The sequence below is a fragment of the Psammomys obesus genome, unplaced genomic scaffold (genome assembly GCF_907164565.1).
Source record: "Psammomys obesus unplaced genomic scaffold, mPsaObe1.curated_primary_1811, whole genome shotgun sequence".
NCBI lineage: Eukaryota > Metazoa > Chordata > Mammalia > Rodentia > Muridae > Psammomys > Psammomys obesus.
The window spans coordinates 13952171-13964597 of NW_026596244.1; the positions used below are offsets into that span (position 1 = coordinate 13952171).

The window sequence follows — 12427 nt, forward strand, 5'->3', positions numbered from 1 at the left end:
TTTTTTTTTTTTTTTTTTTTTTTTATGATTGCAGCTCCTTGACCAACAAGGATGCAGAGGTTGGTGACAGCGTCTTGACTGGAATTATGCCGCTGTAATGACCTCAGACTTTGTCCTCCCTTGCATGTATTCCTTAGGGGCTCTTCATAATCCCTCTTATTTTGACCATGCTGAAAGTTTTGCTTACTTTTTCTCTTTGTATGACAGCTAATTAAAGCTTTCATTTTATAGTTACCACTAAAAAAGCAACATTGAGAATTGTATTTCCATTTTGGAATTGAATGAAGAACATGTTCATTTCTGTAATGTTTTTTTGAAATATTTTTCAGTTTTTTGATTCCAGGTCTACTCTAGTTTCTGAGGAAGCTTGTAATTCTGCTAAAAGCCTGGGACTCAACACACCTCCATCTTGTCAGAGTGTTTTCTTGTCTTGGTCTCTTTAGGTCTGTGAGGTTGCTGATAGCTTTGTTTTGCTTCTGCAGTGTTACCTTTGAATGAGAAAAGCTGAATGCCTTTGTGTGCTTTTTCCTTGGGGCTCTTTGCCTCCTTAGATATTGGCTGCCATGACGTGTTAACGCTGCCATGATGTAACCACAGTACCCATTTGGTTGGTCCATGCAGCTCATCTCTTTGTTCATAGTTTCAAAGGGTTCAATCCTGGCTATTGGTCAGACACTACACCATGGTGAGAGTGTCTACAGAAGAAACATGAGAGGAAAGACTGAAATTCCAAAATCCAGTTAAAGGCACAGTTCTGGCAACCTGATTCCTACTAGGCCCACACTCTTACAGCTCAGCCTCCCTGATGTCATGGACTAGGACAGAAGTCACCAACACCCACTCTTCCCGAAACAGCTTTAATGTGGAGTTATCAGTTGCTTTCTTTGGTTGGCCAGTGTGAAACAAACCCATCCACTGTGTCCAGAGTGTAAGCCCTTGCTGCTGCTGCGTTCTTCCACTTACTAAAGTGAAATATTTTCGATACCTCACTATGTGTGAGGTAAGAACAAGGGATTAAATATTCCTTTTCATCAAGAGAAGAAAAGCTCCCACTGTTGAGCCCTGACTGACCATGATATCAAATACATAATGATGTATTGATGTGACAATGTTTATCTCTTACAGGTTACTCAGCCAGACAATGAAGGACCATTTAGTAAGAGTAGCAAATGAAGCTGAATTTATCCTGAGCAGGCAGAGAGCAGAGGACATTCACAGACATGCAGAATTTGAGGTAAGATGCTCCTGTGTGCTTGGTGTCAGTCAGGTCGCTCCTGTTGTAGATGGTAATCAGCTACTTGAACAGAGTGACAGTGTTATCTAAAGCTATTCATCTTAGAAATTAAGTTTGTGAAAATCATGGAGGATTCTGGGAAAGCCCTCTTGGTTCAGTACCAGTTCAGCTGCCATTTGCTCATAGTACCTTCTGTGTTTTGTTGATTTGCTTTTGATGATGGGAATGGCTCTGTGGTCTGATGGTTTCTCAAACAGAAAAATTAGTAAAGCACTCAGCCCTCTGTGGGCAGGTCTCCTGTTGTGTGTTGTGGTTTTCTGTGTTTGGAGGTCTGGTCCTCTGCCTGCTGAGTCGTCTTGCTAAGCCTGCAGCTCTCATTCTGTCGTCCCTGAGAGGCCGTGTTTTGTGTTGGGCATCCTGTGCCACTGCTTATTTTAGGAGCTCCTCCTGGACATGTGCAACAGACGTGAACTCTAAGGGGAAAGACTGGTTCATAGACATATAAATGACTAAACAGGATGAAATAGAAGATTTGGCAAGAACACTTGTGGGAAATGGAAGACATGTAACAAGTAGTGTAGGCTCTTTCTCTCTGAAAAATAGATGAGCTCAAATGTTTTTCTGGTGGTTTATAAGCAATGGGAACCATCCCAGTACAGACTAGTGAATATAGTGTAAAGGTCATCCATAGTTTGGCCTTAAATTAACTTTCTGAACTTTTTGCGCTGCTGGTTACTTTCTTACAAACAGAGACGCTGTTGTATATGCGGACGAAGCCTCTGCTAGTGGAGATGCTGCTAGGACTCAGTTATCAGTCACTGCTGACGTGTTGCTCTGAGGGTACATCTTTGTGGTTCTTCGCTTTTTATCATTTCCATGACATCGTTTTTTTGTTTTGTTTTGTGTTGATGTTCTATTAATGTCATAAGCACCAATCAGGTATACATCTCGACTTTTTTTAAAGTGTTTTTTTTTTAAAGCTGTAAACAGGAAGTGAATTATAAATAACACGATGTGCAACGGTGGACCTTATAAATAGGGTATATGCATGAATACATGCATTTTAAGACAAAGTTTTTGTAAAAAAATTGTTTCTTGCAGTTTCATTCTGCATAACCTGTATACATCTGCAAAATAGATGTAATAAAATTTATCACTTAATGATTTTATTTTTCAGAGCCAATTTAATTTAGAATTCATCTCTGTAAGAGTTTCGTGATGTTCTTTTATACAATACTGCTTTGAATTTCATTTATTATGCTATAGAACTCACTTCTCATTGGAACTCATTGGAACTCACTTCTCATTGGAACTCCACTTCTCAGTGGAACTACATACCATGTGGCCAATTAATTTGCTTGATTTAATTAATAAAATCATAATTCCTTTTATATGGTATACTCGTTAGGAAAATACTTCATTACCGCTGTGTGAATGGCGTGTGTAGGTGTGTATTAGGGCACGTGGCCCTCGGGTGCTCGCGCTCGCGTGAAGCTGAGGCCGATGTTGCCGCTTCCTTGATGCTCTCCATCTTACTCTGGCAACAGCCCTGGAGCTCCTCAGGGCATCCAGGCTGCCTGCACGGTGGGTCTGGGGTCGGCCCCTCTTTGTTCCTGTGACAGAGGCACTGCTGCACAAGCTCACACGTGGGGCCTGTGTCCATTCTCAGCCTTGGCCAGCCGAGCCGTCTTTTCAGCCCCAGCTATGTTTTTCACAGGAACTTTAGCATATTCATTTAGACAGACAGACAGACTTTGTAGTATTTATCTTTAATCACAAATTAAAAATGAATAGTACTGTTTTTATTGCTTGAATATTTAAAATACATTTTCAACATTATTAGGATACTGGCACATCTTGTATATTTAAATATATTTTAAGAGTTTTGATATTATTGGACTGCTAATATTTTTATGCAGATGTTTTCTGATCAGATATTATCCGTACATTCTAGAAGTCTGGGATTACAACTACACTAGGTACTAAAATATTATTGATATTTTTATATAACTTCCTCTATGCTTTGAAAATTATGTTCTATAGCTAGCTTCTCTGCATGATTTCTTTTCAGTAATTAAATTAACATTTCCAGCTGCTGAAAAACTTGTTGGCCTTTTCTTTTCATTGTGTTCCTTCATGCGTAAAATGTGAGACATCCACATATTTTTAATTCTCTCAGAGTACCATTTTATAGGCTGGGTTTGGCAGCTATATAGTGAGAATGGTTTATTTTCCTATTTAATTTTAAATAATAATGTAGAATATTAATCTTGTGTCTATTTAGGTATGGACCTAATGTCTAATATGTGACTATCCAGTATGGCTATCTTCAGGAATTTATTAGAGGTTGAGGGTTTTTCCCTTTAGACAGTACACCTAGGTTATTTTTAGAGATGGAGGATTTCAGACCCCTGGGCTGTCTCTTTGCACATGTATGGACTATAAAACTAAGATTTTGAAACCCTGTAAGTCAAGATAATTGCCAGTGGGGTCATGAATCTTGATGATAGTAGACCTGGACAATTTGGAATAGAATAAATAAATCTTATGTCTATTTTTCTCTTTTACTTTATTTGGAAAAGTTCCACTGAATGTTATTCAGATGAGGAATGCTTTTTCTTACAGCTTTTCTTGAAAGTGTTTGTTTATAGGACAGTCTTCAGAACAGATCATGTCTGTCCCTCAACACTCTTCTCGCTATTATGCAGGAATTCCTTTCCTAGGTAACACATCTATGTGTGTCTTCAGTGAGCACTCTTTTTAAAAAGCTCGTAGAAGTCAATGAGCAATCTTAGGGGTTTACTTGGGAAAGTCTAAGCTAATTAATACTTTATGTTCCTAGTTGAGACTCTGATCTGACCAGTGTTGTTTGGTGTATTGTTGACTGGACACTTTAAAACGATTAAATGAAAAGTCTCCAAAGCTGATTGGCCATTTCATTTTCTGCCTGGTGGTACAGAGTTGGTTTGCTGATGCACTACAGTAAAATACAATGTGGGTATGCGTACAGTTTTTACAGCTTGCTGACGCGGTGGCAGAAGATAGAGTGCTAACAGTATGCTTTTCGTTCAGCGTCTGTTCCTCAGCTGCCTGTTGTTTTGATCAGCATATTAGCCTACCCAGCGTTGACAAAGAATTTTAATATGGGAATGAAATGTTGTGCTTGAAATGAGAGGCTTAGAAACATTCTTAAAATGTCAGTGCCTGTCCTCAAACCTGAAGAATTGCAGTTATCCTGATTAGTCAAAACAGCCTTGAAAAATAAAAGTCATGAGGAAGATGCTCACTTTCCCATTTCAGTACTGCCGTAGACTTAGTGACCAAAGCTGTGGTATGGACACAGTTACAGATGTGGGGAAAGTGACATAAATACAGATCTCTGAAGCTTGTGGTTTGCTGACAGTAGGGCCCAAACTACTTAGTGGGTGGTGTGTAGTCCTGATACAGAGTTCACAGGCTCCTGTCCTGCTCAGTACGCGTCACAAATAATTGGAAGTTCTGGATACAGGCATTACATTTATTCCAAGAATGTACAAAGTGAGCTTTTCTCTAAGGTACCTCCTTGCCAATCAAGTCTAGAGTTTGGGTTTTTCACCAGGAGAGGATTTTCAGAGTATAAGGTATGCATGCCAAAGCAGTGATTCATGGGAGGGAGCAGATTTCCATCATCATGGCACTCTTCCTTTTTATTCCTAATTTCAGCTTGTCAGTTCTGTCCTGACATTGAGGGCATGTTCCTGATTATTGTTATAAGGTCTTTGGCAGTGTCAGTGTGGCAGCTGGTAGGTTTAGTTGTCTGGGTGCTAACTCCACAGTCAGCCGGTGGGACATGTTGTTACTGGGATCCACTTATCCAGAACGTTGAAACTGAGGCTCTGGGACACACCTTTGTGATGGGGCTGGTGCAGCTTGATACCCTCATTTGGAAGGAGGGAGTTGGGCCTGCACAGACACGCATCACTCAGAGTGGATCAGTGGCCTTTCTCAGGAGGAACCAGAATCACACAGCTTTTCTCAGAAAACATGATGGTGTATCTTTGTAACTTCTTATCTGGAAATAGATTTTTGGATATACTACCAAAAGTTAAATCTAAAAATAATAACTAACTAATTGGATGTTATCAAGTGTAAAAATTCTCAAGTCAGAACATTTTCAACTTTTTCAACAACGTGGAAGCTTACAGAATAGGAAGGAATATTTGTAATTCTTTTATCACATAAAGGTCTTGCATTCAGATTATATTAAGAAAACATCAACTCATAACTTTAATAGAGCTTTTAAAAAGATGTGTGCACATATGCCCCGAAACCTGAACAATGCTCTGTCCTTATCTTAGCAGACGCAAAGCAAAGTGTGGCCAGACGGTACTTCGTGTGCAGTGGGGTGGCCACCTTGAGAGCGCAGTAAAACACCCTCGGGGACATGGGGACACTTGGAGCACGGACACTTGGATTTCTCTTTTATTCTCAGCCATGTGTTCAGGCATCCTAGAACCTGTCTTTGCGCCCGTCTCATGTCCCAGGTGTTAACACTCTCGTTTCTCTAGTGCGGGGCCTCCTGCTCCTCACCGTCCCTCTCCCGCATCAGTGACCGTGGTCTAAAACATAAACTGGGACTTACTGTCTTTTCAGTAACTCTTCAGTTTTAAAACCGTGAGTTAAATGTTTATCATGGTTCTGAAGACCTCTTGATCTCGTTCCTGCATTTCCGGTTCGTCTTCGGTCCTTCTCCCCACATATTTTTTGTAGTCACACTACCGTTTGAGCTCTGCCAGTATTCTGCCTTCTGCCTTCTTCCGTATCTCTGTAGACTCAATGGGTACTTACTTACAAGATACTCTCCTTCTCAGTCAGGGAAATCCAAGCTTTTCCACAAGTGGCATAGATGCCTGATTTCCAGGAAGTAAGAGCTTCTGCTGAGGGACAGATGATTAGGCAGTCAAAAAAGTGACATGTGTAATGTGTTAGCTGGTAATTGTAAGGATGGACAGGAAGTGCCAGGAGGATGATAGGAAGGGAGTTACTGAAGGACCGAGTTATGGAGCTTGGAGGAAGAATGAGAAAGGTAAAGGGATTAAGTAGGCCAAAGGCTTGAGGCAGCTGCAAGCCTGACTCAGTGTGAGAACACAGTCGTGGGACTGGATCGGGGAAAAGGGTGACTGGAAGGGAAGCAGGTTCAACTGTTGATGTGGATTCCTGGAGGTCTGTGTGCAAGAGGTAACATTTTTAATGGGTCACTCTGGTAGCAGTTTTAGGTAGAGAGAGAAAGGAGTTTGCTGTTCCCGCAGAGATAAGAAAGGGCCATCTGAACCTCACTAGGAACTTGACCGTGGCGAGATGGCTGAACTTGAGTGTGTGTGTTTGTGCTCACAGGGTCTAGGGAGGGAAAGTAGGAGCTGAGGGCTCACTGGAAGGTCTTTCTCTGAACAACGCAGTGACTGGAATTGCTCAAAGGAAAGACTATGAAGGAGCCGCTGGTGTCACAAGGGAAGGTCAGGGCCCAGTTTTGAACATGTTTAATTTGAAGTTTCTGTTAGCCATCCATCTGTTAGTCAGCTGGATATGTAAACTTGAAATTCAAAGGACCGTCTTTGTTGGGAATACAAACTTTGGAATGTCATCACTGTCACACTTAGAGCTATGAGTCAGAAGGAGATCCCAAGCACAAGAATGTAGAGGCAAGCCTCTTTTGAGAGAAGATGAGAAATATTGATTTTTACAGTTTTGAAACTTTTGGTGAGAGTGACACACTGTACCAATTCATGCCTTACGTCAGAGCAGGGCTGCTGTTGCTGGGAAGGCGTCTGCTCTGCCCTCTGACTGCCACCACGCCTCTGCCGCACAGCTCTGTGCACAGCCGCCCACAGTGCCTCTGCCTTGCTGCTGGCAGCATCTGAGCCCTCAAAACGAAGAAGGGACAACTGCACTGTCCTTGTACCATGTAGGAGCTGGAATTAGGTCGCTTTTGCCTTTTGTGATTTCCCGGTCTTTGTAAAGTGTGCAGCATAGTTGTTCAGTTAAGTTTGTTTAGTGGATAACATGACTTAATCTTAGGGAATTCTATCAAATTTAAGATTATGGAATGACTTTGTATTTAGCAGTTGCCTTTTTGGTGTTTACCAAATAATAAATGAGTGCTCATATGCCAGGAAACACTCTCATGTTGCCCGACTTTCACATCGTAGTTTGACATTTGAGTATAGTAAAAAGATGATCATTTCGTTCTTGTTTTAATATTGCAAGTCTCTTACAACTGATTTGGAAATGATTTTCAAAGTACAGGAAATGTGTATACTATTGAAAGTCTCTTATGTGACTATAAAAGTTTTCATCTGATTTAAATACTTAACTTGGGTCAATGGGAAAGAAAGTTTATTTTAGATTTTGACAGACAGTATTACTTAGATAATCACTTGATCATTTTCACATGGCTCTTCTTCATCCCATTCAAAGTAATTCATGCTCCTCTGAGCTCCCGTGGGTGAGTGGAGGTACACGTCTGTGCTCTGCATTAGTTACCTCCATGCTTTGATTTCCTCTCAATTGCTTGCCAGTTGAATGTGCATCCTGGAAGGAGCTGCTGAGCCAGGCATCTGCTTGTATTGACACTAGTCTCTGGTCACCTGTCACACAGAGCTGAAGGCAGGAGGTTTTGATCAATGGAGATGCCATGCCGCGGCTAGAACTTTAGGGAAAAGCTTGAGTGTGGTGTCATGTGCTAATCCAGCTGTGTGTGATACTTTGCAGTTATCCTGGGAAGTTATTCTTTGGTCAAAAGGAGTAAATGTGATTCTTTATTTGTCAGACTTCATCAGAGGCTGAAAGGGGGCGATAAAGGTCAAACCATCCCCTCTTGTGTTTAGCAACGTGGAGCTTTGGATCTGTTTTATTTGTAGTGTGTGTTTTCTCTGTTACTAACAAGGGTAAATGTATGTAAGCATAAGGCGTGGTAGCGCTTGTGGATGCAGAGCAGTGTGGCATGTGCTTGTGACAGATCTGTGCCTTGTTAGAAGTTTCCCCTTGAGAGTATGCCACGATACTTTTTATTACAAGTTAATTCATCTTGTGTGGGGGCACATTATAATGGCGCATAGGTAATATTTGGGGTCAGAGGACAACTTTTGGGAGTTAGTTCTCTTTCCTCACTCGGAAGGTCCCAGATCTTTAGCCTCTGAGCTGTCTTGCCCACCCAGGAAGACATTTTAAGAGCACAGTCTCAACAGCTCGTTTACAGCTCTATCTGAAGTGAAGCAGTGGTGCCGTTCTTTAAAATTCAAAGGTCATTCAGAGGCAGTGCTACAGTGAAAAGACGGTCAGATGAAATCAAGCAGAGGCTCTGGGGAGTTCGCACAAATGTGGACTTGAGGTCCGATCCCTACCACTCAGGAAGAAGCTGCCTGGCTGCCCTATGGAAAGGCAGAGACAGGCAAATCTCAGAACCCACGGGCCAGACATCCTAGCTGGTGAGGTCAGTGAGATATGCCTCAGACAACAAGGGGAAGAGCAGCTGCGGAAGACATGCGACGTTAACCTCTGTCTTCTGCATGAATGTAGGTGCATGCACACACACATGCACATGGGCAAATACGTGCATGTATGTTGCATACCATACACTCCACACACACTTGACTAGATCTTGGTAGTTGGTATTTTACATCCAACTGTGGAAGAGAGGACATTAATAAAACATGTTATCAGAATGTCTTAGGATGTGTATGCTTGCGGGTAGTTAATAGCTACTCATGCTGTTTAAGAGTCAGAGAAAAATCTGGGGCCGGGGTTTGGGAGGGGGCTGCAGGAATCCATGCTCCACCCAACGACCATTCACAGAGAGGACCTAGTCGCCCTGCTCATATGTAGCCCATGGCAGCTCAGTGTCTAAGTGGGTACCCTAGTAAGGGGAACAGGAAATGTCTCTGACATGAACTCAGTGGCTGGCTCTTTGACAACCTTTCCCCCCACCCCCCGAGGGGGGAGCAGCCTTACCAGGCCACAGAGGAAGACATTGCAGCCAGTCCTGATGAGACCTGATAAGTTAGGGTCAGAGGGAAGGGGAGGAGGACCTCCCCTGTCAGAGGACTTGGGGAGGGGCATGGGAGGAGATGAGGGAGGGAAGGTGGGATTGGAAGGGGATAAGGAAGGGGACTACAGCTGGGATTCAAAGTGAATAAATTGTAATTAATAATAAATCAAAAAAATTTATAAAAAGACTGGAAAAAAGTTAAGATAGAATATAAAATACTTCTTTCAATGCAAGGATCTGATAGATATTGGACAGACTTTTTACAGAACTTTTTGAGTGACGGTGTGGGTTGATCAGCAGTCAGTAGGTCTGTAAGTGAGCTTTTTGTTCAAGTTCAACCAAAATCTCTTACTTGAAAAGGTATCTGTTTGCCCTGGTGAGCAATGTATTGTTAAAATTAATTTATTTCTGTACTTCCTGAAGAAAAGTCTAGAATTATTTAATGGATTGCAACCTTGTCTTTCTCGTTGAAATTTCCTGAGCAAGTAGTGCATGAATATTGACTCAAGTTTTTCGGTTTCTAACTCTGCCTGTTCAGTCAGGGAGTGCATAGTGTTTGTTTGTCAAAATTGAACTCCCTGTGTGAGGAAGCTTACTTTAGATTAAAATAGTTTACCTCTTTTGGAATTATCACCTAGTCACTTATTTTAATTCACAAATAAGACTAAGTGATGTATATTATAATTTGAATATATTTATGGGGATAGCTAATTCAGTCTAATTAGTACATATTACCTCACCTGCTTATCACTGTTCTGTGGTACAAACACTGAGATTCTGTTCTCTAATACAATATATTTTTCTATTTTCTAATATAATATATTTTTGCTATGGTTATCATAATATAAAATAGACCTTTAAAATTTTGTTTTTCTTCTATAACTCAATTTAAAGTTCAAAATTTTAGTTACATTGGAATGTTTGAAAGAATTTAAATGATGTTTGTAGGTAGGCCACCCAGCGTTTGAGCTGTTTTAACTCTTTGCCTATGGTGGCAAGTGTACATGGCTGTTGGTTTCCTAGGCTTGGCAGCCTCGCTGCCTGCCATAGCCTGGCCACCTTTCCCTGCCTCCAGCAGCGTTTGATACATTGTACATGATGCTTCCGCATCATGGTGGTCTAACTATAATTATCCCAACAAAAATAGATTCGTTTTGTTTTGTTGGGGTTTTGAGACAGGGTCTCACTATGTAACTGTGGCTGGTCTGGAATTCACTATGTACACCGGGCTGGCCTCAAACTCACAGGGATTCACTGGTCTCTGCCTCTTGAGTGCTTGTATTAAAGGCGTGTGTTCTTGGGTAGATTTTTTAAGTGCTGTCTACAGCTAATTTCTTTCTGTTTTGAAGGGAGGAATGAGTATCACCCAATTTGTTATTTTTCTTTGATATACCTGGGAATGCAGTTTTTAAATGCCATTCTTAAAAGTTGTATAATGTTTTAAAACTTAAACTCTTTGCATTTGGCTTTTCTGCTTTGCTGTGTTTCCCATGCCTTGTATGGTAAACCGTGGCATGTTTTGTTTCCAGAAGAGTTTGTCTGTGCAAATGACATAATCTCTCTGTATGAAGATGTTCAAATTAGCCAGTGGCACAGCCAGCCCTGGCTCACAGCCGAGACTCTCACATGTCATTGCCTGTTGTTTGGGTTCTTTGCCGGGACCCTGGGGTTGAACTTAGTGCCTCGTGTTTCTTAGGCAAGTACCCTGCTATAGCTCTCCTCCATGTAATGTCTGTTGTCTGATAGCTATTTGGAAGATATTTAGTTCTTTAAATATTTAGAAAATATTTAGTTTGAAATACAATATCCTTCAGCCACTTGAGCTAGAACATTGAACTAAGCAAAGACTTAAAATGAAGCCAGAAAATGATGGTCTTTTTCCTCCTAGCTGGTGCGTCTCCACCTTCCCTCAGTGTGTCGGGACAAGAGGGTAGCTTGGTAGAGTACAGAGCACTAATGACTCGGAGGAAGTCACATGAGTGTAGGACGTGGAGACTAATGGAAAAGGTAGGGTTCACTAGAGATGCGCTAAAATACTGTTTTCACTCTGAGTAAGGATGGTCTTAAGGTTATTTTTTTCATTATTTTAAGATAAACAGTATGTTTTTTAAACTAGTGTTTTGGAGGGCCCTTCCTCCATTGGCACACATTTATCGTCTCATCTTCCCGGAATTTTACCTCTAACTTGGACTGCTCTTCACAACTTCAGGCCTGTGTACAAAAAGTGTCTCTCTTTACCTTGCTTGAGTATCTGGAGAGCCCATATTGGGGACATTTCTGCAGTTGTCTCCTCCTTGTGGTCTGTTTCCTGTGGTCTCCCTGCTGAGCACATGTTTCCCTCACTTTCTTTTGCAGATGTCAGCCATCCCTAGGTCTCTCCTTTACTTGCCTTTCTGCAAAACATTTTTATTCTGCTTCCAAATACATGTTTTGCATATTGTCTTTTTTAACTTTAACTACTATATAAATATGGTCTGATCCCCTGAAATAACTATGTATTTGTTCATTTATTCTTTACCAATGTTTTCTTGCGTTTATATAAAAGGCCAGAATAGTCCTTCTGACCCCGGCTTCTGCGGCCCTGGCCTGGAACAGGCTTTCCCTCTCCGTTCCTGCTCTGTGCCTCCTCCCACTGCAGCCCACGTGTGTCCCACACTGGTCTCTTGGTCCTCCAGTCACAGCATCTGCACTTACCCTCTCCTCTTTCCTCTCCTCGTTCCCTTTGCCACGTCCACGTCACGCCTTCTTTGCTTCTCCTTGTCTACCCAGCAGCAATCCCCTAAATATGAGCCAAGCTTGTAATCTCTCATGTTACCACTAAGCCAGTCATTTGGCATTGCTTGGGTATTTGCCTGATTGTAGGGGTAAGAGCTCACACTTACATGTCCACAGTGCCAACACTCTGGTTTTCATGTTAAGTGCTCCACAAAAAGTTGTTAATAAATGATTGTTAACGCCAAGCTCCTTATTTCATTTCTCTTCCTGATGGAAAGTACCAGTTCAGTTCTCTGTGAAAACAAAATGTGGCTGTAGGGTATGGAAACTGGTTAAGAGTCTAGCTTCTTCCATCTGCCTGTAGATGACCATTATCTAACATTTATTAATCAGGCTCTCCCTTTCCATGTGTGTGTTTGGTCCCATGTGAGAAGTCAAGTTGGCTATGAATATGT

At 41.6% G+C, this 12427-nt stretch overlaps 1 protein-coding gene across 1 annotated transcript in view; it reads left to right on the forward strand.

Annotated features, from left to right (window-relative positions):
- Lrba (LPS responsive beige-like anchor protein) overlaps positions 1-12427 on the forward strand; it is a 429351-nt gene that overhangs the window by 124627 nt on the left and 292297 nt on the right. The window contains exon 33 of the mRNA XM_055596564.1: positions 1126-1234. Within this exon, the coding sequence (XP_055452539.1) occupies positions 1126-1234 (109 nt within the window). The remainder of the gene's footprint in view (positions 1-1125; positions 1235-12427) is intronic.